Source organism: Pongo abelii, chromosome 6 (assembly GCF_028885655.2).
Source record: "Pongo abelii isolate AG06213 chromosome 6, NHGRI_mPonAbe1-v2.0_pri, whole genome shotgun sequence".
NCBI classification, from domain to species: Eukaryota; Metazoa; Chordata; class Mammalia; order Primates; family Hominidae; genus Pongo; species Pongo abelii.
Window position 1 is genome coordinate 5623728 of NC_071991.2, and position 26679 is coordinate 5650406.

Below are 26679 nucleotides of genomic sequence, written 5' to 3' on the forward strand. Positions count from 1 at the left end.
GTTGGGGTCTGCGGGTCCCAGGTCCTGGCCTCACCGGGTCCCCACCGCGCTGTCAGCTCCCAGCCTCCTCCCCTCCTCTGCCTCTGGGCTTCTGCAAGGCTATGTGCTCCAAGGCCACCTCCTCCAGGCAGCCCTCGGACCCCCACCTCCGCCCAGTACCGATCTGCACAGTGGTCTCTGCAGTCTCCATCGTGACCTCAAACCTGGCTCGCCCTTGCTCCTAGCGAGGCTTGGGGTCCGGGTGTCCGAGGTGAGGGACATCCGGGGGGGTTAGGTGGCTGGCGCGGGGAGCCGGGGTTGTGAGGGGTGATGTCCCCAGGCGGCGCCGCTGCGGGGTGGGGCGATGACACCGGTGGGGTTAGAGCACCGGCGGGGCAGCAGCGGGGGCCGCAGCGCCAGGTCCCTCTGCCCGGGGCCCCTCCCGCGCGGAGCCAGGGGCGGGGCAGGGGCGTGGCCTGGTGGCGCTGGCGTCACCTCGCCTATAAAGCGGCCGGGGCGCCGCGAGCTCGGCTTTGTGGAGCGCTGCGGAGGGTGCGTGCGGGCCGCGGCCGCCGAACAAAGGAGCAGGGGCGCCGCCGCGGGGACCCGCCACCCACTTCCCGGGGCCGCGCCGCGGCCTCTCGTCCACCGCCACCATGACAGCCAACGGCACAGCCGAGGCGGTGCAGATCCAGTTCGGCCTCATCAACTGCGGCAACAAGTACCTGACGGCCGAGGCGTTTGGGTTCAAGGTGAACGCGTCGGCCAGCAGCCTGAAGAAGAAGCAGATCTGGACGCTGGAGCAGCCCCCTGACGAGGCGGGCAGCGCGGCCGTGTGCCTGCGCAGCCACCTGGGCCGCTACCTGGCGGCGGACAAGGACGGCAACGTGACCTGCGAGCGCGAGGTGCCCGGTCCAGACTGCCGCTTCCTCATCGTGGCGCACGACGACGGTCGCTGGTCGCTGCAGTCCGAGGCGCACCGGCGCTACTTCGGCGGCACCGAGGACCGCCTGTCGTGCTTCGCGCAGACGGTGTCCCCCGCCGAGAAGTGGAGCGTGCACATCGCCATGCACCCTCAGGTCAACATCTACAGCGTCACCCGTAAGCGCTACGCGCACCTGAGCGCGCGGCCGGCCGACGAGATCGCCGTGGACCGCGACGTGCCCTGGGGCGTCGACTCGCTCATCACCCTCGCCTTCCAGGACCAGCGCTACAGCGTGCAGACCGCCGACCACCGCTTCCTGCGCCACGACGGGCGCCTGGTGGCGCGCCCCGAGCCGGCCACTGGCTACACGCTGGAGTTCCGCTCCGGCAAGGTGGCCTTCCGCGACTGCGAGGGCCGTTACCTGGCGCCGTCGGGGCCCAGCGGCACGCTCAAGGCGGGCAAGGCCACCAAGGTGGGCAAAGACGAGCTATTTGCCCTGGAGCAGAGCTGCGCCCAGGTCGTGCTGCAGGCGGCCAACGAGAGGAACGTGTCCACGCGCCAGGGTGAGTGGGGACGCTGCCCCCGCCTCTCCCGGTCCGTGCACAAAGCGCACCCCACCCGCGCCCCTCCAGCCTCCCGCCCTTTCTCGCTCGCGGCGCCGCTGCGGTCCGGAGCACTGCCCAGTGCGCCCCCGCTAGGCACGCGGGCTGCCCCGCCTGGAGGGGGCGAGGAGTGGGGCTTTGCCCATCCTCCGGCGCCGCTGCCCACCTCCTACCCCGGGCTGGGGTCGTGGGCTCCCGTAGGCCCCGCGGAGTCGCAACCGTACGTGCACTCTCCTAACCCCCCCGCCCAATCTCGGCTCTCCCCACGCGCGCCGATCCCTGGGATCGGCTGTCCCAGCCCTTGGGGAGCGGGAGCCCCTCACCCATTTCCTCGTGCCCCTCCCCCCGCCGGCAGTCCTGGAGCTCGGGGGTCCGAGGCAAGGGTCGCCACCCGCAAGGGCGCGCTTCCACCCCCACCGGCAGCCTTTCGCGGGCGAGATGGGGGAGGTTAGCCAGGCCTTTGATCCCGGCAGGGCGCGCCTCCACCTCCCCGTCTGCCCGGCCTTCCTCCACCTCCTCCCGCTGCCGGGCGGGGTCGGCCTCCGCTGGGGGGGCGGCGCGCGGGGTGTCAGCCCTTCCCCCCAGCCCCTCCTCCCGCGTCTGCCCCGCGCTCGAGGCCGCGGCCTTTGTGAGCAGGGGGGCGGGTCGCCTCGACTGGGTCCTCCCTCGCCCCCTTTGTCCTGCTCCATCTCTGCAGATGGGAAAACCAGATGCGGCGGGGCGGGGGAGGGGATCGGCTTTTGCGGGTGACCCTTGCAGAGGAGCCCCTCGCGCCGCCCCCGGGCCCAGGGCTCGGGTCCCGAGATTCCCCAGGAGGCGGTCTCCCTCCTCGCGCCGCGGCCCGGGAACGGCGTGGCGCGGATGGCGGCCCTCCAGTCACCCCGCCCTTCGCCCGCCGCGCGCGTCTCCGGGCCGGTGCGCTGAGCTCCGCTCCGCTCCGCAGGCGACCGAGGGCGGCTTCAGCGCGAGCCGGGAGACCCCAGGCCAGCTCCCTCGGGAAGCCCCTACCCTCTGGTGAACCCATCCCCTAGGGCGCTCGCAGGGAACAATTGACTGCAACTCGATCCGTCCCCTCCGGGGCCTCCTGCAGGCACGGCTATTTGCGACCGGCCTGTGCGCCAGAAATGGGCCCCCACTCTTTCCCATCTTTCTCAGATTCTCCCCCAGGGGGTTTCTCTTCCTTTTGGCGTCCTCTTCCACTCCTGGCGGAGAAGCTGTTCCTTGCTTGCAGACAGAGGCCCCGCTGGAGGGAGGGGCGTGGGGGGGATCTTTTTCCCTGGATAGGAAGTCGGACCCCAGGCCTTGGAGATGGCTGGACGGGAGCCCAGTTTGTGTCCTCATCCCTCCTCTTGGGAGGAGCCCTCCTGACGGCCCCCCTCTTGGCTGTGGGCTCTGCAGAAGAGGGAAAGACCCCCCATGGCAGGGGGGGTGAGGGTGGAGGCCTGGGTGGGGTAATGGCCATTTTGTGCCTGAAGTTTGCTACCTTAAGTCCCAGAGAGGTGAAGCTGCTTGTCATGGGTCACACAGCAAGTGACCACAAGGAAGCAGCATGCAGAAGTGGGTGCATTTGGCTCCAGAAACCGCTTTTCCTGTTTTCCGCAGCGCATGGTGGGCAGAGCTCCTCAACTGATCAGCAGGCATTGAGCCCTCCTAAGGGGACCTGCTGAGCCATGAGTGAACCAGTAGGGTTCACGTTCTCTTGGGGACATTACAAAGTGTCAAGGAAAAGGCAGCGGGTACAGGTTATTAGATGGGTGAGTCCTTTCTGAGCAGGACATTTGAGCTGGCCTGAAGGATGAATAGAAGGTGGCAGGTATCAGCGGGGTGTGTGGACCAGCGTTGGAGGCAGTGGGTGTCGCCCGTGCAAAGGTCTTACGGCAGGAAGGTACAGAGAAAGCCGTGTGGCTGGGAGGAAGCTTGTGAGGTCGGGGCCACAGGATCCTCGATGAGAACTTAGTGCAGGGCTATGGTCCTTGCCTTGGGGTTGCAGCCACAACCTCCCGTGGAGAAGAAGTCGCAGAAGTAGGTGGCCCTGGCCCTGGGGGCCAGAAAGGAGCAGAGAGCCTGAGGGCGTTTTTGGCGAGCCTGGGCAGATACTCCCCTCTCCTGAGAAGCTTGCTGGGGGCGTCTGGTGTGTGATTCAGGCTGATAGGGTGGGAGGAACCAGAAATTGCAGCCAGGAGAGGTGGTGGTGGCGGCTCAGCTTGGAGTTGAAAGGGATGTGGAACGGCGGGGGCGGGGTGGGGGTACTTGGGGGCCGAGGTTGCGGCTCCTCTGGCCTCAGATCTTTGGGTCCTTATCTCGTTTCTATGTCAGCCAACTCCCGGGGGGCTTTTGGGGAACTGGAGTCTGCAGGGGTGGGCGTGGGGGGCGTGTCTGCAGAGGCCATTTTGGACGGGCCTGCGTGGCAAGGGGGAGGCGTCTGCTTCTTCTTCCGACACACATGCTGGGGAACGCCAGCCAGGAAGGGGAGGATCCGGACTTAGCTGGCAGGGGGGATGTGAATCATCTCTGCAGGCCTGCACGGGCGGGCCCGGTGGGGGCAGGGTGCTCCCCTTTGAAAAACGCTGCCCCCTGCTCTTCAGCCTCAGTTTCCCCATCTGTAAAGTGTGAATTCCAGGCCTCCTTGGGCTGGCCCAGAGCTGCCCTGGGCAGGGGCTTTCAGCCCATCACACCAGAGGCTGGGTCAGCTGAGTGAGTGCTCCTTTGTCCTCCCGCCACGCACCGGGCTCCTCCCTGTTCCCCAGGATCCACACCTGCCCTGGCCCCGACCCTAGGCCATGCCTCACCACACTTCCTGTCTTCTCACACATCTGTTCGTGTCCTCTCCCGCCAGCCTCCTTGCATCTAGGGCTCCATGCCAGGTGTAGGACCTGTCCTCCCTGCTGGCTTGGGACATGCCCTCTCCCAGGCACTCTGAGGATGGCTGACTGAGGAAGGGCTCGTCAAGCTGGGCTTTGCAGGATGTGTAAGAGTTCTCCCCACGAGGCGCAGGGCATTCTGAGCCCAGGGAATGGCTTGTATAAGGATGCAGAGGCATTTGAAATGGCCAGGTAGTTGCAGGAGTCGACTGGAAAGCGGGGTGGTGAGGTGAAGCCACAGAACATTCCAGGCCCCCTCCCCTAAATGAGATGGAGGGACTGCCTGTTTTGAACAAGCCAGGGGCCTCTGGGGACTGTTAAGGCCTGGGGGTGGTGATGGGGACTGGAGGGTGTGAGGCAACCAGGGGGTGCCCCTCTCAGCCACCAGAGAGAATGGTTCAGAAGGCCAGGCGCACTGGCTCTCGCCTGTAATCCAAGCACTTTGGGAGGCCAAGGAGGGAAGATGACTTCAGCCCAGGAGTTCAAGGCCAGCCTGGAAAACACGGCAAAACCTCTGTCTACAAAAAATACAAAAAATTAGCCAGGCATGGTGATGCACGCCTGTCGTCCCAGCTACTCAGGAGGCTGAGATGGGAGGATCGCTTGAGCCGGGGAGTTTGAGGCTGCAGTGAGCCGAGATCGTTCCACTGCACTCCAGCCTGGGCAACAGAGCGAGACCCTGTCTCAAAAAAATTTTTTTGGCCGGGTGCGGTGGCTCACGCCTGTAATTCCAGCACTTTGGGAGTCCGAGGCGGGTGGATCACCTGGAGGTTGGGAGTTTGAGACCAGTCTGACCAACATGGAGAAGCCCTGTCTCTACTAAAAATAACAAAAATTAGCCGGGCGTGGTGGCGCATGCCTGTAATCCCAGCTACTCTGGAGGCTGAGGCAGGAGAATCCCTTGAACCCGGGAGGCGAAGCTGCAGTGAGCCGAGATCGCACCATTGCACTCCAGCCTGGGCAACAAGAGCAAAACTCCATCTCAAAAAAAAAAAAAAAAAAAAACAACCAAAACAAACAAACAAACAAAAAACTGTAATTAAAATAATTAAAAGAAAAAAGTTTAAAAAAAAAGAGAGAGAGGATGGCTCAAAGGCTGGAAACAGGGAAGGCCACTGTGAGGCGAGGACAGGCAGAGCTAGACCTCTCTGGAAGGAGGCGGGAGAGGTACCCATGGGCCCGGCACAGGCGACTCTTAATCTCCTGGCTCCTGGGGGCTTCTGCGGGCCTGTGACTCAGGATTTCTGTACCTCTGTTGATGGAAAGAAAAATCCTGAAGAAAACCCTGTTCCCATAGTAACACAGCTCTAATTAGAGACTCCAAGGCCAAACGAGGGCCTTGGAGCCAGGAGGGGCCCTGCTGGACTGGGGGGACAACTCCCCTTTCCCCTATCCCTCCCTGCTGGGGTGGGGCCTGATGTCTACTTGGCACCAGGCCCCTAAATCCTTTCAACATCCTGGCGGAGTGGAGAGGCTGGGCCCTTTTGACAGGTGGGGAAACTGAGGAAGGTTGCAGGGAAGGCACTCGCCCAAGGGTGCCTGGCCCCCCGCGGTGGGTGCCTCACTGGCTGGTCTAAACCTTTGCATCAAACCAGTTCCAGGATTGAACGCAACAGGCTGATGGGGACTGAGTCGTGGTACAGATGGCGGCAGTTGTGTGGCCCTGGGCCAGGAATGGCTGGGAAGCTCCCTTTCTTCTCTGGCTTGGGGGATGAGGTTAGTGTAAATTTCATGGAGTTGCCAGGAGGATTAAGGCCGATGTGCATTCACGCGTGGCCCCGTCGCTGCCCCTAGTCAAGCCCAGCACCGCCATCGGAAGTCTCATTGAGAAGGAGCCTCCCGGCTTCCTGCATTTGTTCCAGGCGGGCTGGTAAGCGCCCTGCTTATTTGCAAGGCTGTGTGAGGATGAGCCCTGTAAACCCTAGGACGAGGCTGTGCTAATGTGGTTTCTGTTCCACTGTCCCCCCCCTTCTCCTTTTACCCCTTTTTCTGGGGAACCTGGAGCCCCCGATGCCTTCTGTTTTTTTCTGCTGCTGGGGTGGACCTAGAACCTCTCCCTCCGTCCTTTCTGCTGCTGGGGTGGGCCTGCAGGAGGCTGTCCTCTTACCTGGTCCCTAACTTCCCTCCGATCAGCGGAGCCCCCACGCGTGGGACAGGTGGTGCTCTGTGGCCGGCACAGGCCAGGGCCCATGCAGTGGCTTAGAACACAGCAGGGTGCGGCCCCCGCCTGTAGACATGCAGGCCCTTCTGAGCAGAATGAGGGGGCGGTGAGGGCAGCTGTGTGGGTGTGGCTGGCCTGACGGCTCCCTGCAGCCTTGCGGCTTCTGTGCAGTGGGGGTGGAGCTGGGGGTGGAGCGGGCCAGATCTTTGCAGGGCCTCTTGGCTGGTGGAGGGCTGAGCGAGCAGAGGCCCTAGCCCTTGTTGTGTTCCCTGGGGTGTGGCCTTAGGATGGTCCTGGCACCCTGGGGACCCAGCCCCTGCTCACCTCATCCTCCTCCCGTGCTTGGCTGGGGTGTGGTGGCCGAGCCAGCCCACCCAGTGGAGTCCCAGGCAGTGGATGCTGTGGAGGAGAGGGGCTACCGGCTTGAGGGGGCCCAGGGAACCTGGATGGTGGAGCGCAAGGGGTTCCAAGAAGGGGCGGAGCCAGGGACGCATAGACAGGCGGGTGAGGCAGGGAAAGAGTGTGGCAAGAGGGCCACCAACCTCCTGTCCAGAGAGCCAGCCAGACCCTTACTTTCTCTTGCCGTGTGACCTTAGGCAAGGACACGCCACCACCAGCGTCAGTCTCCCTGTTTGTGAAGTGGGATGAAGATCCCCGCCTCTGGAGCGGATGTGGGGATGCATGGTTGGGTCAGGATGGAACAGGTTGGGGAGGCCGGGCGCGGTGGCTTACCCCTGTAATCCCAGCACTTTGGGAGGCAAAGGTGGGAAGATTGCTTGAGTCCAGGAGTTTGGGTAACATAGCGAGACCACCCCCATCTCTACAAAATAATTTTAAAGTTAGCCAGGCGTAGCGGCGAGTGCCTGTGGTCCCACCTACTGGGGAGGCTGAGGCAAGAGGATCCTCTGAGCCCAGGAGGTGGAGGCTGTAGAGAGCCATGCTTGGGCCACTTGCACTCCAGCCTGGGCAACAGAACAAGACCTTATCTCTAAAAAAAATGGAACTGAGGATGTGTCCTCTGGGTGTGGGCTCTACCACCTACCAGCCTCCCTCTCCTGTGGGTGCTGCCTGCCACCCACCGCTGAGGTCCCTGCAGCATCAAGGTGCCCAAACGAAGACACTCTCCAGCTCTGAGCCAGGCACCCATACAGAGCCTGGCAGACGCCTCTGCTGCTGCAGTTCTTAGAATCCAGAGCGCGTGGGGAATGTGAATTTGTGCTGCTGGAGCCAAACATCCCACCTCCAGGTTTTAGCTGGAGGAATCCAAGCGGATATGCAAAGCGATGTAGTTATAAGGAATAGCAATTGTGGGCCGGGCGCAGTGGCTCATACCTGTAATCCCAGCAGTTTGGGAGGCTGAGGTGGGCGGATCACCTGAGGTCAGGAGTTTGAGACCAGCCTGGCCAACATAGTGAAACTCCGTCTCTACTAAAAATACAAAAAACTTAGCCGGGCATAGTGGCGGGTGCCTGTAATCCCAGCTACTCAGGAGGCTCAGGCAGGAGAATCACTTGAACCCAGGAGGCAGAGGTTTCAGTGAGGCGAGATCGTGCCATTGCACTCCAGCCCGGGAGACAGAGCGAGACTCTCTTTCTCAAAAAAAGAATAGCAGCTGCGCTGTAGCTTAGGGGAGCAAAACCCGAAAGCCATCTTAAGTTTCCTGATGACAGAGATCCCTGGGGTCCTATTCTGAGACAGAGTCTTGCTCTGTCACCCAGGCTGCAGTGCAGTGGCAGATTTCAGCTCACTGCAGCCTCTGCCTCCTGGGTTCAAGCAATTCTCCTGTGTCAGCCTCCCAAGCAGCTGGGATTACAGGCGCCCGGCACCACACCCAGCTAATTTTTTTGTATTTTTTTTTTTTTTTGAGACAGAGTCTTGATTTATCACCCAGGCTGGAGTGCAGTGGCGCGATCTCTGCTCACTGCAAGCGCCACCTCCCGGGTTCACGCCATTCTCCTGCCTCAGCCTCCCGAGTAGCAGGGACTACAGGCACCCGCCACCGCGCCTGGCTAATTTTTTTTTTTTTTTTTTGTATTTTTAATAGAGACGGGGTTTCACCATGTTAGCCAGGATGATCTCGTTCTCCTGACCTCGTGATCCACCCGCCTCGGACTCCCAAAGTGCTGGGATTACAGGCATGAGCCACCGCGCCTGGTCCTTTTTATTGTATTTTTAGTAGAGACAAGGTTTCACCATGTTGGCCAGGCTGGTCTCAAACTCCTGACCTCATGATCCGCCCACCTCGGCCTCCCAAAGTGCTGGGATTACAGGCGTGGGCCACTGCACCCAGCTAGTCCCATTCGACTTTTTAGGGACATGGAAACGTGAAGATGCCATACAGAAAACGGTATGCAAATCCAGAGACAGAGGACATCTGTGCATGTTTCTTTCTTTCTTTTTTTTTTTTTTTTTTTTTTGAGATGGAGTCTTGCTCTGTCGCCCAGGTTGGAGTGCAGTGGTGCAATCTCAGCTCACTGCAACCTGTGCCTCCCGGGTTCAAGCGATTCTCCTGCCTCAGCCTTCCAAGTAGTTGGGATTACAGGAGTGCCCCACCATGCCCAGCTAATTTTTGTATTTTTAGTAGAGGCGGGGTTTCACCATGTTGGCAAGGCTGGTCTTGAACTCATGACCTCAGGTGATCCACCCGCCTCAGCTTCCCAAAGTGCTGGGATTACAGGCGTGAGCTGCTGCGGCAACCCACATGTTTCTTATGTGTAAGAAAAAAACAGCTAGAAAGTTGTGTGTTCACTGGCTGGGCACACGGTGGCTCGTGTCTGTAATCTCAGCACTTTGGGAGGCTGAGTTAGGAGGATCATGTTAGGCCAGGAGTTCAAGACCACCCTGGGCAACATAGCCAGATCCTGTCTCTACCAAATAGAAAAAAAATTAGCTTGATGTGGTGGTGTGTGCCTGTAGTCTCAGCTATTTGGGAGGCGGAGGTGGGAGGATCACTTGAGCCCAGGAATTTGAGGCTGCAGTGAGCTATGATTGTGCACTGCACTCCAACCTGGGCAATAGAGCAAGACCCTGAATCAAAAAGAAAGAAAGATGTATTTGCCAACACAGGGGTGTTCTGCAGTGGAGTGGGAAGGGGACATGTAGGACTTCATAGTTTCCTTTTTTTTTTTGTTTTAGAGAGAGGGTTTAAAAAAAATTTTTTTTTTTGTGAGGCGGAATTTCGCTCTTGTTGCCCAGGCTGGAGTGCAATGGCGTGATCTCAGCTCACTGCCACCTCCGCCTCCGAGGTTCAAGTGATTCTCCTGCCTCAGCCTCAGGCATTTTGTATTTTTAGTAGAGACGGGGTGACTCCATGTTGATCAGGCTGGTCTTGAATTCCCGACCTCAGGTGATCCGCCTGCCTTGGCCTCCCAAAGTGCTGGGATTACAGGTGTGAGCCACTGTGCCCAGGCCTTTTTTTTTTTTTTTTTTTTTTTTTTTTTTAGAAGTAGGGTCTTGCTAAGTTGCCCAGGCTGGTCTTGAACTCCTGGTCTCAAATGATCCTCCTGACTTGGCCTCCCAAAGTGCTGGGATTGCAGGATATACGAGCCACCGCACCCGGCCCTTTTATGAGTTTTCCAAAGGAAAGGAACATGTACCACTTTTTATTTTAACTTTTACATAGAAGCAGGAACAATAGCATGAACCCCCAGACACGGCCCCCCAAGATGCCCTGTTCTGCTGTGCTGCAGCGCCATTTGTCCTTTTCTATACCATTTTTGGTTGTATTTGAAGCAAATCCCTGACATCAGGGCATTTCATCCCAAAATACTTCCATCTGTGTTTCTAAAAAAATGAGGCCATTTTCTTATGTAACCACAACGTGGTCAACAGTAATCAATCCTTAACATCTAATTCTGGGCCACGTTAAGACCCTCCCGATTGGCTCAAGAATGTCTTTTCTGCAGTTGGTTTCTTGATTCTTTTTGTTTTTTTGAGACAGGGTCTCACTCTGTCACCCAGGCTGGAGTGCAGTGGTGCAATCACGGCTCACTGCAGCCTCAACCTCCTGCCTCAGCGATCCTCCTGCCTCAGCCTCCCAAGTAGCTGGGGCCACAGGTGTGCACCACCACTCCCAGCTAATTAAAACAAATAATTTGTAGAGACGGGGGGGTGGGGGTCTTGCTATGTTGCCCAGGCTGGTCTCAAACTCCTAGACTCAAGCAATCCTCCTGCCTTGGCCTCCAGAAGTGTTGAGGTCACAGGCATGAGCCCCTGTCCCTGGCCCCTATTATTTCTCTAACTGGGGAAAGTCATATGGGAACAGATGTAGCTGTCCTTGGCCTCTGACCGGCCCTGCCTGCGTTCCTGGGTGCTCTCTGCTGCCTCTGTTGTGTGCCACTGTGGGGTCTTGGCTGCCCACCCCACCCCACCCCGTGGTGTTCCCTTGCGTGTGTAGTTCTGTGAGTCTGGGCTGTGGTCTGCCAGAACTAGGGGGCGTGGGGCCCCTGTACCAGCCCAAGGCCTCCTCTCTGCAGGTATGGACCTCTCTGCCAATCAGGACGAGGAGACCGACCAGGAGACCTTCCAGCTGGAGATCGACCGCGACACCAAAAAGTGTGCCTTCCGTACCCACACGGGCAAGTACTGGACGCTGACGGCCACCGGGGGCGTGCAGTCCACCGCCTCCACCAAGTGAGTGCCTCGCTCCCACCTGTCACCGCCCCCACCACCTTGCCTGGGCTAGCCCGCCTGACCCTGTCCCGCCATCCCCCAGGAATGCCAGCTGCTACTTCGACATCGAGTGGCGTGACCGGCGCATCACACTGCGGGCGTCCAATGGCAAGTTTGTGACCTCTAAGAAGAATGGGCAGCTGGCCGCCTCGGTGGAGACAGCAGGTAACACCGAAGCCCCAGTTCCCTGGAGCCGTCCTGGAGTCCTGGAGGGTCTGGTCATGCCGTGGTCACTTGGTAGCCCCAGCCAAGGCCTGCTCTGTGCTGGGCATCGCCCCGGACTGGCCCCGCACTCTGCTACCCTGGGGCTGACTGCTGTGTGACCCCAGCTCCTGGCCCTCCCTCTCTGGTCACCCCAGCGTCCACCCCACTCCCTGCCAGGAGGCTCACTGACTCCCCTCTTTCTGGGACAGGGGACTCAGAGCTCTTCCTCATGAAGCTCATCAACCGCCCCATCATCGTGTTCCGCGGGGAGCACGGCTTCATCGGCTGCCGCAAGGTCACGGGCACCCTGGACGCCAACCGCTCCAGCTATGACGTCTTCCAGCTGGAGTTCAACGATGGCGCCTACAACATCAAAGGCAGGTTCTCCTGCGGGCAGCTGCTGGGCAGGGAACCCCTTGGTCGGGGCTGGGGTCAGTGCTGCGGGGAGCGCCCTCTGCACCCACCCTGGACCCTGGCTTGGCTCAGGGCCATTCCGGGCCCTAAAGGGACAGGTGTCCGAAGGCCACCAGGGGCTCTGGGATGCAAGCAGCCCCTTTTCCTCTTGTCTGTGTGGTTGGGGGGACTTACCTTGCCCACCTGACAGAGAGGTGTGTGGGGGGACAGCAGGGAGGGGGAGGAGAGCGGGGGAGGGGAGAGCAGGGAGGGAGAGGAGAGCGGGGGAGGGGACAGCAGGGAGGGGGAGGAGATCGGGGGAGGGGAGAGCAGGGAGGGAGAGGAGAGCGGGGGAGGGGACAGCAGGGAGGGGGAGGAGAGCGGGGGAGGGGACAGCAGGGAGGGGGAGGAGAGCGGGGGAGGGGAGAGTGGGGAGGGGGAGAGAGCAGGGGAGGGGAGAGCAGGGAGGGGGAGAAAGCGGGGGAGGGGAGAGCAGGGAGGGAGAGGAGAGCGGGGGAGGGGAGAGCAGGGAGGGAGAGGAGAGCGGGGGAGGGGAGAGCAGGGAGGGGGAGAGAGCCGGGGAGGGGACAGCAGGGAGGGGGAGGAGAGCAGGGGAGGGGGGAGCAGGGAGGGGGAGGAGAGCAGGGAGGGAGAGGAGAGCGGGGGAGGGGACAGCAGGGAGGGGGAGAGAGCCGGGGAGGGGAGAGCAGGGAGGGAGAGGAGAGCGGGGAGCGGGGAGGTTCTGGAAAGGGTGTGCAGGGCAGGATGCGCCTCGGTTATGGGACTGGAGCCCCTTCCCAGGAGGACCCCCAACAACCCAGAGGTGCCTGTTAGGATTCAGAACATGGTTTTTTTTGTTTGTTTTTTTGAGACTCACTCCCTCACCCAGGCTGGAGTGCAGTGGCGTTATCTCGGCTCACTGCAACCTCTGCCTCCTGGGCTCAAGTGATTGTCCTGCCTCAGCCTCCCAAGTAGCTGGGATTACAGGTGTGTGCCACCACGCCTGGCTAATTTTTATATTTTTAAAATTTATTACTTATTTATTTTGAGACGGAGTCTTGCTCTGTCACCCAGGCTGGAGTGCAGTGGCGTTATCTCAGCTCACTGCAATCTCTGCCTCCTGGGTTCAAGCGATTCTCCTGCCTCAGCCTCTCGAGTAGCTGGGACTATGTGTGGGAGCCACCATGCCTGGCTAATTTTTGTATTTTTCCTAGAGACGAGTTTCACCGTGTTGGCCAGGCTGGTCTCGAATTCATGGCCTCAAGTGATCCGCCCACCTCAGCCTCCCAGAGTGCTGGGATTACAGGCGTGCGCCACCACACCCGGCTAATTTTTTTGTATTTTTAGCAGAGACGGAGCTTCACTATGTCGGCCAGGCTGGTCTCAAACTCCTGACCTCAAGTGATCCGCCCGCCTCAGCCTCCCAAAGTGCTGGGATTACAGTCGTGAGCCACTGCGGCCGAGCAGAACACGTTCTAGGACCCTCGTTCGTGCGTCCATCACGGGCAGGAGGACGTGCGGGCCATAGGGACCCTGGCTCATTCCGGAGCCCGGACTGGAGGGTGGGGCGTCACCCGTGGGAACACCCATGCCCACCCTCCGCTGTCCAGGGTGGGGGTGGGGAGCCAGGCTTTGGGCCCCACTTGATAAAGTCCCCTCCCCAGACTCCACAGGCAAATACTGGACGGTGGGCAGTGACTCCGCGGTCACCAGCAGCGGCGACACTCCTGTGGACTTCTTCTTCGAGTTCTGCGACTACAACAAGGTGGCCATCAAGGTGGGCGGGCGCTACCTGAAGGGCGACCACGCAGGGGTCCTGAAGGCCTCGGCGGAGACCGTGGACCCCGCCTCGCTCTGGGAGTACTAGGGCCCGCCCGCCCTTCCCCGCCCCTGCCAACACGGCGGCTCCTTCCAACCCTCCCTGCTAACCCCTTCTCCTCCAGGTGCGCTCCAGGGTGGGAGGCAAGCCCCCTTGCCTTTCAAACTGGAAACCCCAGAGAAAACGGTGCCCCCACCTGTCACCCCTGTGGACTCCCCACTCTCCCCTCCGCCCGGGTTCCCTGCTCCCCTCGGGTCAGCGGCTGCGGCCTGGCCCTGGGAGGGATTTCAGATGCCCCTGCCCTCTTGTCTGCCATGGGGCGAGTCTGGCACCTCTTTCTTCTGACCTCAGACGGCTCTGAGCCTTATTTTTCTGGAAGCGGCTAAGGGACGGTTGGGGGCTGGGAGCCCTGGGCGTGTCGTGTAACTGGAATCTTTTGCCCCTCCTGGCCACCGCCTCCCAGCCCCCCAGGAGCTGGGCACGTGTCCAGCTGGGCACGTGTCCAAGCCTGTCAGTGGCCCTCCCTGGTGCACTGTCCCCGAAACCCCTGCTTGGGAAGGGAAGCTGTCGGGTGGGCTAGGACTGACCCTCGGTGTTTTTTTGGGTGGTGGCTGGAAACAGCCCCTCTCCCACGTGGCAGAGGCTCAGCCTGGCTCCCTTCCCCGGAGCGGCAGGGCGTGACGGCCACAGGGTCTGCCTGCTGCACGTTCTGCCAAGGTGGTGGGGGGCGGGTAGGGGTGTGGGGGCCGTCTTCCTCCTGTCTCTTTCCTTTCACCCTAGCCTGACTGGAAGCAGAAAATGACCAAATCAGTATTTTTTTTAATGAAATATTACTGCTGGAGGCGTCCCAGGCAAGCCTGGCTGTAGTAGCGAGTGATCTGGCGGGGGAGCGTCTCAGCACCCTCCCCCAGGGGGTGCATCTCAGCCCCCTTTCCATCCTTCCCGTCCAGCCCCAGCCCTGGGCCTGGGCTGCCTACGCCTGGGCCAGAGCCCCCGCTGTGATTGGTGCTCCCTGGGCCTCCTGGGTGGATGAAGCCAGGCATCGCCCCCTTTGGGAGCCCTGGGGTGAGCCGCCGGGGCCCCCCTGCTGCCAGCCTCCCCCATCCCCAACATGCATCTCACTCTGGGTGTCTTGGTCTTTTATTTTTTGTAAGTGTCATTTGTATAACTCTAAACGCCCATGATAGTAGCTTCAAACTGGAAATAGCGAAATAAAATAACTCAGTCTGCAGCCCCAGGCCGGCCTGTGTGTGTCTTGGGGCTAAGGTGGGTGGGAGGGCTGGCGGGACAGGTAGGCGCCCTGGCCCCCCAGCTCAGTCCTGGGAGTGTGCAGTGGGAGGGAGGCCGTGGCTCCAGTGGGGGCTCCGGAGCTCATGGGCCCAGCACACCTCCTTAAGCGGGGGATGGGGCGCTGGGAGGGGGTGGACTGTGGCCCATGGGACCCCCAGAGCCACTAGGAGGAGTTCTGTGGCGAGAAGTGGCTGCGGCTCCTCGTAGGCCACGTCCACCATGCGGGGGGCCTCGGGGGTGTCTGGGAGTGGCACACTGGATGTTTAGAAGGTGCAGCCCAGGGAACACTCAAACCAGGAGACCCCGCGTTATCCTCTAGTTGACATGTGCCCTTCGTCTAGGGGACTTGGTGGTAGGGGCAGCTCTGCCCCACACTGCGAGGATCCGGGCCTTCCACGTCCCCAGACACAGCAGGCTGGGGTGCCCCTGGGGCTGGGAGATGCTGCCCTGGGCCCCTCAAGGGGCGACCGTGGTAGGATGGACCGGGCCGAGCGTGCAGACCCTGGGCAGGTGCCTTCGTCGGAACCAGCAGCCCTGGGGATATCTGGCAGATCAGAGGCTGAGGGCTGTTTCCAGACTTTCCCAAGGCCACAATCAGGGCGACCTGGGTTCTGAGCCTCTCTTTGCATCCTAGGCTGCAGGGACAGGGGCTGGGCAGAGGCTCGCGGACCTCGTGCAGCCTCATTCACTCCCAGGTGCCCCTAGGGATAGCAGCTGCGCGAAGACTGAGGGGAGGAGCAGCAAGGCGCAGCCTGGAGCGGAGGGACCAGGTGCCCAGTCATTGTGCGCTGGGAAGGCCGTAATGGCGACGGAATTTGGGACACGCGGGGCGTCCCGGGGGCAGCCAGGGCACTGCAGGCCGGAGCCCCCTGTTCCCCCGCATCCTCCCCGCCACCGGCAGCAGAGGAAGCGCTGATTGGCTGCTGATGACGCAACTGGGAGGGCTGCGCTGTGATAGGTGGTCCCTGGGCGGGGGCAGAAGTCTTGAGATTGGCAGGGGCAGGTGGCTGCTGCAGAGGGAAATCGGGGTCCCCTCAGCGAGGTTCCGGCGGCCACCCCTCTCCCCTCTCCCATGAAAGCCAGGCTGGAAGCCAGAAAAATCCCAGTGACTGGAAGGGACAGATTAATCCTCCGGAACCAAACTCCTTGAGACCTGGGGAGGAGGGTGGGAGGCACTGGGAAGGGGAGGGGGGGGAGCCCGGCTCATTTCCGCCCACGGAGCTGACCTAGAATGACCCTAAGGTCCCCGGAGCCACCGGCTGATTCCGAATTCCATTCATTCTGCAAAATTTGGCGCCTACCACGTGGCCGAGATTCCCGAGGCTGCAGCCAATGAGCAGCATAGTCCGATGGGGGAGGCTGGAAGGGCCGTTTACGAGATCTCTAGGGAGGAATCGGTGGGAGCTGCCCAGCTGAAAGGGACGGGGGAATAACCCGGGGCGAGGGACCTGCCCAGGCCCTGCCCTCTGGGGGAAAGCCAGGCCAGGGGCCAGGGGCATCTCTGGGGTCCCAGGTGAGATGCGGGTCGAGGGAGCCAGGCCATGGTTCTCCAGACTAGCGTGGAGGCCACGAGCGTCTTCCGGAGGAGGGGGCACCGCGCGGACCGGCAGACTCTGGGGCACCCGGGCTCCCCATCTCCTGACCTTTTCCTACCTTCAGGTCCCTCCTGTCAGGACAAGTTCTGGGGCTCCCCGGGGCAGGGAGCCAGGGCAGAGGGTGCAGTTTCCGCTCCTGCCTGAGTCACCTTTGCTTTCTCAGCGATTCTTCATTCACAAGGGCGCGGCCCATCACACGCACTCACACACTTGTGAACTTGCACGCACACACACATATGGACCTATGCAAAGAGCCCCATGCACAGGCAGGTACACGTGCATGTAGGCGTGCACACAGACACGCACAGATGCAGGCAGACCAGATCCCAGGAATCTGTTTCCAGCCTACAGGGATTCAGCACTCAGGGTACCAGCCTCTGTCCCGTGCACCCCCATTCCCGGCAGTTCTCCCAGCTGGGTTGGGGGCCACCAGGGACCCCATACCCATACCCCGAGGGTGGCTCCTCCATTAAGCCTGCCATGGGGTTGGGAGTGAAAGAGTCCCACCTCCCATTGCTCAGAAGGGGACACTGAGGCTTGAGAGTCCCCAGTGAGTCAAGGCAAGTGCAGCCAGGGCTCCAAGATCCTTGTTGGGATTCACTGTGATCCCCAAAGATCATGACTTAAGGGAAAACATTCCATTAAACTTGTTAGAGCAAAGAAAGGAGAGACCGGGCTGGGCACAGCAGCTAACGCCTATAGTTCCAGCTACTCAGGAGGCCCAGGCGAGAGGACTGCTTGAGTCCGGGAGGCTGAGGCTGCAGTGAGCTATGATGGCACCACCCACTGCACTCCAGCCTGGGTGACAAAGCAAGACCCTGTCTCAAAAAAAAAAAAAAAAAAAAGGAAAAAGAGGCTGGGCACAGTGGCTCACACTTGTAATCTACTAAAAATAAAAAAATTAGCCAGACATGGTGGCGGGTGCCTGTAATCTCAGCTACTTGGGAGGCTGGGGCAGGAGAATCGCTTGAACCCAGGAGGCGGAGGTTGTGTGAGCCGAGATTACACCACTGCACTCCAGCCTGGGTGACAGAGTGAGACTCTGTCTCCAAAAAAAAAAAAAACAAACAAAAAAAAACAAAAAAAAAAAAAGAAAAAAGAAAGAAAGGAGAGACTGAGCTATATTGCCCAGTCCAGGCATGTGGGCAGTCTGGGGGACAGTGGGGCATACTCTGTGTCTCAGGGTCCCAGTCCTGCGTGCCCCCAATGCTATCTGCTGTGACCTCCTCACTTAGGAGGCCTCATTGAGAGGGACCCTGGGTCCTGCGGGGGGCTGTGGAGCTGTGGAGCTGTCGCCAGCCCCAGGAGGACTCGGGCAGGTCCCTCTGGTGGGCGAGGCCTCTGAGCTTCCCAGTGTGTCTCCACGGGACCCCCCCTCCAGACCTTCTGCCCCAGCTCAGCCTCTTCCAATTCATTATCAGGGGTGGGGGAGGGGACAGGAAGCCCCAGACCCAGCTGGGCCCCATTTCTTCCACGGCCACAGTGGCCTCTCCCAGAGTCACGAGGATGGGGGCTGATCTCACTCTTTTTTTTTTTTTTTTTTTTTTTTTGGGATGGAGTCTCACTCTGTCGCTTTTTTTTTTTTTTTTTTTGAGACGGAGTCTCACTCTGTCGCCCAGGCTGGAGCACAGTGGTGTGATCTCGGCTCACTGCAATCACCACCTCCCAGGTTCAAGCGATTCTCCTGCCTCAGCCTCCTGAGTAGCTGGGACTACAGGTGTGTGACACCACACCCAACTAATTTTTGTATTTTTTAGTAGAGATGGGGCTTCACCATATTGGCCTCCCAAAGTGCTGGGATTACAGGCATGAGCCACCGTGCCCGGCCTTGACCTCACTCTTTTTAGAAAGTCAAATACTTGGTGCTTGGAATCCCAGCACTTTGGGAGGCTGAGGCAGGAGAATTGCTTGAGTTCAGGAGTTTGAGACCAGCCTGGGCAACATGGTGAGACTCCTGTCTCTGTAAAAACTACAAAAATTCGTCAGGCATGGTGGTGCGTGTCTGTAGTCCCAGCTGCTCAGGAGGCTGAGGTGGGAGGATGGTTTGAGCCTGGAAGGTTGAGGCTGCAGTGAGCTGTGATTCCACCACTGCACTCCAGCATGGGCTGCAGAGCGAGATGCTCTCTCAAAAATAAATAAAATAAAATAAAATAAAAAGTCTAACACTTTTCTTTTTTTTTTTTTTTTTGAGACGGAGTCTCGCTCTGTCGCCCAGAGACTGGAGTGCAGTGGCACGATCTCGGCTCACTGCAAGCTCCGCCTCCCAGGTTCACGCCATTCTCCTGCCTCAACCTCCCGAGTAGCTGGGACTACAGGCACCCGCCACCACACCCGGCTATTTTTTTGTATTTTTAGTAGAGACGGGGTTTCACCGTGTTAGCCAGGATGGTCTTGATCTCCTGACCTCGTGATCCGCCCGCCTTGGCCTCCCAAAGTGCTGGGATTACAGGCGTGAGCCACCGCGCCCGGCCTAACACTTTTCTTTCAAACAACGGCTTTTGGGGCTCATAAGGTGCGTGAAGATGGAAAGGGGGCCCGGGAGTGCCCATTTCGGCTCCCTGGGGACCCCAGCTTCCCTGAAGACCCCTGAGCAATGGGTGGCTGGGTGCCTGGCCTCCCTGAACGGGCTGTGGGCAACAAGGTTGTCTGGATGGGGGAGTGGCTCTGAAACCCTTGTGGGCAGCAGAGGGAGAAGGGAACAGATGGGGTCTCCCAGACAGAGAGGCCTGGAGGGGTGGGGCGGGGCCGAGCATTTGGCTTGAAACCCAAGCCCCTTAACGGGGCCCTAGCTTAAACCGGGAGGAGGGGCCTCTGTGATGTGCAAATAATTAACACAAAAGCCTTCACTGTGCTCCCCTCCTCATCCCAGGACCCAGGTCTGACCCTCAGGAGGGGAGGAGGTGAGCAAGGGGGAAACCCACCTTCCAGGGACCCCCAGCTAGTGCCAGGCACCAGGCAAGTGCTCTAAAAGGCTTTACTAATATTACTGTTATTTGAAGAAACTAAGCTAATAAATAAATAGGGTATAAAATCAAAGGGTACCCACAGATATAAACAAAAATCCACAGCTGCCCCGGCCCCAGCCCTCTTTCCTTTGGATGTAACTGCGTTAATGGTTTTTTACACCCCTCTGGAATTTTTTTTTTTTTTTGGGACGTAGTCTGGTTCTGTCGGCCAGGCAGTGCAGTAGTGTGATCCCGGCTCACTGCCACTTCCACCTCCCGGGTTAAAACGATTCTCCTGCCTCAACCGCCTGAGTAGCTGGGACTACAGGGGGGCACCAACATGCCCGGCTAATTTTTTTTTTTTTCTTTTTTCTTTTTTTTTTTTGAGATGGAGTCTTGCTCTGTCGCCCAGGCTGGAGTGCAGTGGCACAATCTCGGCTCACTTGCAAGCTCCGCCTCCCGGGTTCACGCCATTCTGCCTCAGCCTCCTGAGTAGGTGGGACTACAGGCGCCAGCCACCACGCCCGGCTAATTTTTTGTATTTTTTTTTTCGTAGAGATAGGGTTTCACCGTGTTCGCCAGGATGGTCTCGATCTCCTGACCTCGTGATCCACCTGCCTCGGTCTCCCAGAGTGCTGGGATTACAGGCGTGAGCCACCACTCCTGGCCAAAAATTTTTAAAAATAGAGACAGGGTCAGACTGGGCACAGTGACTCACTCCTGTAACCCCAACACTTCGGAGGGCCGAGGTGGGTGGATCACCTGAGATCAGCAGTTTGAGACCAGCCTGGCGAACACGGTGAAACCCCGTCTCTACTAAAAATATAAAATTAGGCGGGCGTGGTGGTGCATGCCTATAATCCCAGCTACTCGGGAGGCTGAGGTAGGAGAATCACTTGCACCCAGGAGGTGGAGGCTGCAGTGAGCCGAGATTGCACCATTGCACTCCAGCCTGGAAAACAAGAAGGAAACTGTCTTAAAAAAAAAAAAATATATATATATATATATATATATAGAGAGAGAGAGAGAGAGAGAGAGAGAGAGAGAGAGAGAGAGAGAGAGAAAGAGAGAGAGAGAGACAGGGTCTTGTTATGTTGCCCAGGCTGGTCTTGAACTTCTGGACTCAAGTGATCCTCCTCCTGCCTCGGCCTCCCAAAGTGGTGGGATTACAGATGTGAGCCGCTGTGCCCAGCCCTTCCGGAATTTTTTTTTTTTTTTTTTTTTAGAGGGAGTCTCGCTCTGTTGCCCTGGCTGGAGTGCAGTGGCGCGATCTCGGCTCATTGCAAGCTCCGCCTCCCAAGTTCACACCATTCTCCTGCCTCAGCCTCCTGAGTAGCTGGGACTTACAGGCGCCTGCCATCAGGCCCGGCTAATTTTTTTTTTTTTTTTTTTTTTTTAGTGGAGACGAAGTTTCACCATGTTAGCCAGGATAGTCTCGATCTCCTGACTTCGTGATCTGCCCGCCTCGGCCTCTGAAAGTGCTGGGACTGGGATTACAGGCGTGAGTCACCGCACCTGGCCTTTTTTGTTTTGTTTTTTTTTTTTGAGACGGAGTCTCGCTCTGTCGCCCAGGCTGGAGTGCAGTGGCGTGATCTCGGCTCACTGCAACCTCTGCCTCCCGGGTTCACACCATTCTCCTGCCTCAGTCTCCCGAGCAGCTGGGACTACAGGGGCGTGACAACACGCCCGGCTAATTTTTTTGTATTTTTAGTAGAGATGGGGTTTCACCATGTTAGCCAGGATGGTCTCGATCTCCTGACCTTGTGAGCCTCCTGCCTTGGCCTCCCAAAGTGCTGGGATTACAGGTGTGAGCCACCGTGCCCGGTCTTTTTTTTTTTTTTTTTTTTTTTAGACTTCTAAGGAAAGCAACACTAAGAAAATATCTTTTTAAGAAATTATTTGGCCAGGCACGGTGGCTCACGCCTGTAATCCCAACACTTTGGGAGGCTGAGGCGGGTGGATCACTTGAGGCCAGGAGATCGAGACCAGCCTGGCTAACATGGTGAAACCCCGTCTCTACTAAAAATACAAAAAATTAGCTGGGCACAGTGGCATGCTCCTGTAATCCCAGCTACTTGGGAGGCTGAGGCAGGAGAATCCCTTGAACCAGGGAGGCAGAGGTTTCAGTGAGCCAAGATAGAGCCACTGCACTCCAGTGTGGGTGACAGACTGAAACTGTGTCCCTTTGTTTTTGGAGATGGGATCTTGTTCTGTCACCCAGGCTGGAGTACAATGGGGTGATCTAGGCTCACTGCAACCTCAAACTCCTGGGCTCAGGTGATCTTCCTGCCTCAGCCCCTGGAGTAACTGGGACTACAGGTGCACGTCACAACACCTGGCTAATTTTTAATTTTTTTTGTGTGCAGACAGGGTCTTATACGTTGCCCAGGCTGGTCTCCACCACCTTCTTGGCTCAGCGATCCTCCTGCTTCAGCCTCCCAAAATGCTGGGATTACAGGTGTGAGCCACCATGCCCGACCCTGAGGGATACCTTAATGTTTATTTCTCACATTTCTTCTCGAACAAACATTTCCAGAGCATCCCAGACTCTGAACTATGGCTGGGGACTGCAGCACGGAGGTCTTTCCCGGAGTCAGGCACTCTGGGAAACATGCCACAAGCAGGGAATTAACCCGAGATAGTCAGTCCCTCCGATGAGAAAAAGGAGCCGAGGGACTGCGCATGCCTCAGAGCCAGATGCGGCAGAACCAGTGGGTTGAGGGGGCACTGAGTGCCTGGTGCCTCCTGCTGCCCCCCACCAGCTCCGGCAGTCCTCATCCTTGTCCTCCCCATCAGAAGGGAAGAGTGAATTGTCTGTGGGATGTGCCAGTGTCCCTGGTTCTGAGGCTGGGCAGGCTGGGGAGCCCCAGACATAGCTTGCTGCCCACTAGGGAGTCTCCTGGACTTAGTTCCAGGCTCTGCCTGATCCTCTGAGGGCGCGGCTTCAAAGGCCTGCTTGGGCCTAAGGCCATCCCAGGGCAGTGACTGAGGGTAGACTGAGATGTCCCTTGGGCGCCAGTCCTAGGATACCTGGGCTGGGGGGCTTCAGCTAAGGCCCCCTAATGCCCGTCCTTTGGGCTGTGGGCGGGTTTCCACAGCACCGGCCCTTTCTGACCTTACACCTCTGTGCATCCTCACTGGGGCTCTGGGAAGGTGAAAGTCACGCTAAGGACTGTGCCTATGGTGGCCAGGGCACCCCGCCGGCAGCACACCTCAGAGGCCTTATCCTAGGTGCTGCTCACTTTTTTTTCTTTTTTTTTTCCTTTTTTGTTTTCCAGACAGAGTCTTGCTCTGTCGCCTAGGCTGGAGTGCAGTGGCATGATCTCGGCTTACTGCGACCTCCTCCTCCTGGGTTTAAGCAATTCTCTTGCCTCAGCCTCCCGAGTAGCTAGCATTACAGGTGCCCGCCACCACGCCCAGCTAATTTTTGTAGTTTTAGTAGAGACGGGGTTTCACCATGTTGGCCAGGCTGGTCTCAAACTCCTGACCTTGTGCTCTGCCCGCCTTGGCCTCTCAAAGTGCTGGGATTACAGGCGTGAGCCACCGTGCCTGGCCCTGCTTATTTTCTTACCACAGCTTTCCAGAAATAAAGTGAGGATGGAAAGAGAGAGGGAGAGATTGAGAGAGAGAGAGAGAGAGAGCACCACATTCAGATAGAGACAATAGAGTTCTCAGCAAGAGAACTCAGCTCAGAGTTGAGAATGTCTCAACTCAGCTGTCTCCCTGCTGAGACGTCCTGGGATCAAGTGTCCCCTCACCCCTGTGGGGCTGTGACTGCACACTGCACACATGGGTCACAGCAGCGCTTGGCGTTTGGAGCAGGCCGGGTTGGTGGCTTGTCCTTATCTCTTGCCTGGCGCTGTGCTGACCTGTGGTTTGCTTTGGCTGCTACCATGTGGAGGGAGAGGTGCTCGTGTCCATGCCTGGCCTCTTGGAAGGCCACCGCTGTGATGGAGAGAAGCTGGGGCCAGACTGATGAGGCATGGGGCAGGGGTTGTGGTCTTGGCCAAACCCCAGCTGGCAGCTGGGGTCCTCAGATATGGCACAGCTGCCTGGCTGAGCCTCGGCAAAGAGAAGCCTTGTGAAAAATAGCAACTCAGGGATGTTGTGAGTAGTGCACTGGCTGAGCTGTGGTTTATTTTTTAGAGACAGGGTCTTGCTCTGTCACCCAGGCTAGAGTCCAGGGGTGTAATCATAGCTCACTGCAGCCTTGACCCCCCAGGCTCAAGTGATCCTTACGTCTCGGCCTCCTGAGTAGCTAGGACTATAGGTGCTTACCACCATGCCTCGCTTGTTTTTTTTTTGATAGAGATGGGGGTCTTGCTAGGTTGCCCAGGCTGGTCTATAACTCCTGGGCTCAAGTGATCCTCCTGCTTTGGCCTCCCAAAGTGCTGGGATTACAGGCGTGAGCCACTGTGCTGGCCTTGGGGTGTGGTTTTATGTGGCCACAGATGACTGAGATGGGTGAGAAGCGGGACCTAGGGGAACATACAGGGCAGGGGGGATCCGACAGGGGGACAGGAGGGCAGACAGCTCCTGGAAGGCCTGGGAAAGAGATATCAGGGCTGGACCCTGGAGAAGTGAGGGTTTGAGGGAGGGGAGGAGATGGGGCCTGGCGGGGTGTGGGCGCTGCTCCTAGATCTGAGGGCATCGGTGGTCTGAGAGCTTGTGGGAGGGCGGGCTGCCTCCCGGTGCTCAGTGCCCTGGCTCTCCTCCTTGCTGCTGGCTGGCCTCCTCCTCCTCATGCATCTGCGTGTCCTGGAACATGGGGCACTGTCCCTCTGCCTGTCCAGAAAAGCACGTGCTCCTTGGGGCCTGGCCTGCTCGGCCCTGTGTCCCACCCGCTCCTGCTGCTATTCCCAGGCCTTCGGGCCTCACTGCCTGGGGTGGCCATGCTCAGCCCCACCCCGTGGTGCCATGGCCTCCCCACCCCTGCCCCGAAGTGCCCCTGGGACCGGTTCCTTCAGCTCCCAGGACGGGGCCTGGCCATCCGTGTGTACTCTCCCTATTCGTGGACCCCCACTGGTGCCCAGTCTCCTTGGACTGTCTTCTAAGCCTCTCTCAGATGTACCCTCAACTGTACCCTTTCACCCAGAGGCCACTTGGCACCGTCCTCCAGGACTCCTGCCCTTGGGGAAGTCTCCGCCAAGGCCAAAGCATGATTGCATCCTGAAGAGCTGATTTAAGATCTGGTTCTCAGGAACACCTGGAACTGGCCAGTCAGCGTCCCCGGCCCTGGGGTCTGCACTTGGACAAGGGTCAGGCAATGAGGATGAGGGGCAGGCGGGGCTTCTCCTGGAAGCCTTCCCAGCCTCCTGGGCCACCCCAGTGGGTCCCCTCCACGGACTCAGCCTGTTCCCTGCCACCTGGTGCCGGTTTCTCTGTGGCACCTACTAGGCGCCGAGTGCCCCGGGACTGCCCAGCTGAGCAGCGCCGTCCAGGTCTACACCCAGGTACATTCAGGGCACATGCACAGGTGAGCAGCCGGGCATGCAAGCACCTGCCAGGTGCGGGTGTGGACTAGGTGCTCCCGGGGGTCCCAGGTGGGGTTGACAGTCTCAGATGACCCTGAGAGGTTGGTCTGGTCAAAGGATTAGGCTTTTATCCACAAGGAGTCACTGGAAACGTGGGAAGGGACAGCACAGCTCTGTGGGACGGCGCAACCACCACCATCACAGCTGCTCTGCCCTCCCTGCCGTCCTCGGCCAAGCACTTTTCCCGTCTCCCCTCCTCAGTTCTCACAGCCCGAGGAAGAAGATGCTGCAGTGATTCCCGCTTTACGGCTAATGCCAGGCCCAGGCGTGCCATGCCGCTGCCAGGGCTCTCACCACCCCACCTCGGATGACTCACACCCAGCAAGATGGGGAGCATGGGACCTGACCCAGAAGCCGGTGCTCACCCGAGTCCCTTTCCTGCGGGTTTAACTGGCACCTTCTCCTGGGGAGAAGCAAAGCCAGAGGTCAGTCCTGGGCCATCTCCTCCAGACATGTGTGCGGATGAAAGGACAGGAAGCGACGACGAGTGGAACTGATGATCGGACTTCATCCTGACCAAGAGGCACACACAGCTAGTGATTGTAGAAGTGACCACGTCCCCCCCCAGGGGTCCTGAGAACAGAGCTGGTGGCCTGGCCTGCGTTAGCTTCACACCAGCCTAGATGACTGCAAGAAATTCAAAGAGAAGGCAGATGGAACCTGCTGTGAGAGGTTCTCAAAGGCAAACAGCTAATTAAAAAGCTGTTTTCAGAAGCACTTGCTCCTGTCTTGTAAATGCTCCAGAAAGGAAAAGCAAAGCAGAATGAAAACCTTCATGTCAGCTGGGTGCGGTGGCTCACGCCCGTAATCCCAGCACTTTGGGAGGCTGAGGTGGGAGGATCATGAGGTTAGGAGATCGAGACCATCCTGGCTAACACGGTGAAACCCCATCTCTACCAAAAATATAAAAAATTAGCCAGGCGTGGTGGCGGGTGCCTGTAGTCCCAGCTACTCGGGATGATGAGGCAGGAGAATGGCGTGAACCCGGGACACAGAGTTTGTAGTGAGCTGAGATCGTGCCACTGCACTCCAGCCTGGGCAACAGTGAGACTCTGTCTCAAAAAAAAAAAAAAAAAAGAAAACCTTCATGTCTGGTTCACTAGTTTCATGAGTACTGTATATATCACAGTAAAAGATAACACCGGGCAGAAATACATTGAGATGTGATCAGCAGTTATCTTTGGGTTACAAAGCATGTCTATTTTTGCTTTATATTTTTGTTTTCAAGATTTTCCTACTTTGCATATACATTTTCTATTTTTTGTACACTTTGATTGGCAAATGTATTTTGTTTTTAGAGGGAGTCTCGCTTTGTCGCCCAGGCTGAAGTGCAATGGCATGATCTCAGCTCACTGCAAACTCCGCCTCCCGGGTTCAAGTGATTCTCCCGCCTCAGCCTCCCGAGTAGCTGGGACTATAGGCACCCACTATCACACCCAGGTAATTTTTATATTTTTGTAGAGACAGGGTTTCACCATGTTGGCCAGACTGGTCTCGAACTCCTGACTTCAGGAGATCCGCCCACCTCGGCCTCCCAAAGTGCTGGGATTATAGGCATGAGCCACCGCGACAGGCTGGCAAACGTATTTTTTAAGATATTTTTAATTTTTTTTTCGAGACAGAGTCTCACTCTGTCACACAGGTTGGAGTGCAATGGCGTGATCTTGGTTCGCTGCAACCTCCATAAAAAAGACACTTTT

At 58.5% G+C, this 26679-nt stretch overlaps 1 protein-coding gene across 1 annotated transcript; it reads left to right on the forward strand.

Moving 5' to 3' along the window:
- Positions 1-360: 360 nt before the first annotated feature.
- On the forward strand, positions 361-14846 carry FSCN1 (fascin actin-bundling protein 1). Its single transcript, XM_024241263.3, has 5 exons — positions 361-1467; positions 11004-11160; positions 11243-11364; positions 11613-11780; positions 13461-14846. The coding sequence occupies exons 1-5, from the start codon at positions 636-638 to the stop codon at positions 13661-13663; spliced, it is 1482 nt and encodes a 493-aa protein (XP_024097031.2). The 5' UTR covers positions 361-635; the 3' UTR covers positions 13664-14846.
- The last annotated feature ends 11833 nt before the right edge of the window (positions 14847-26679 follow it).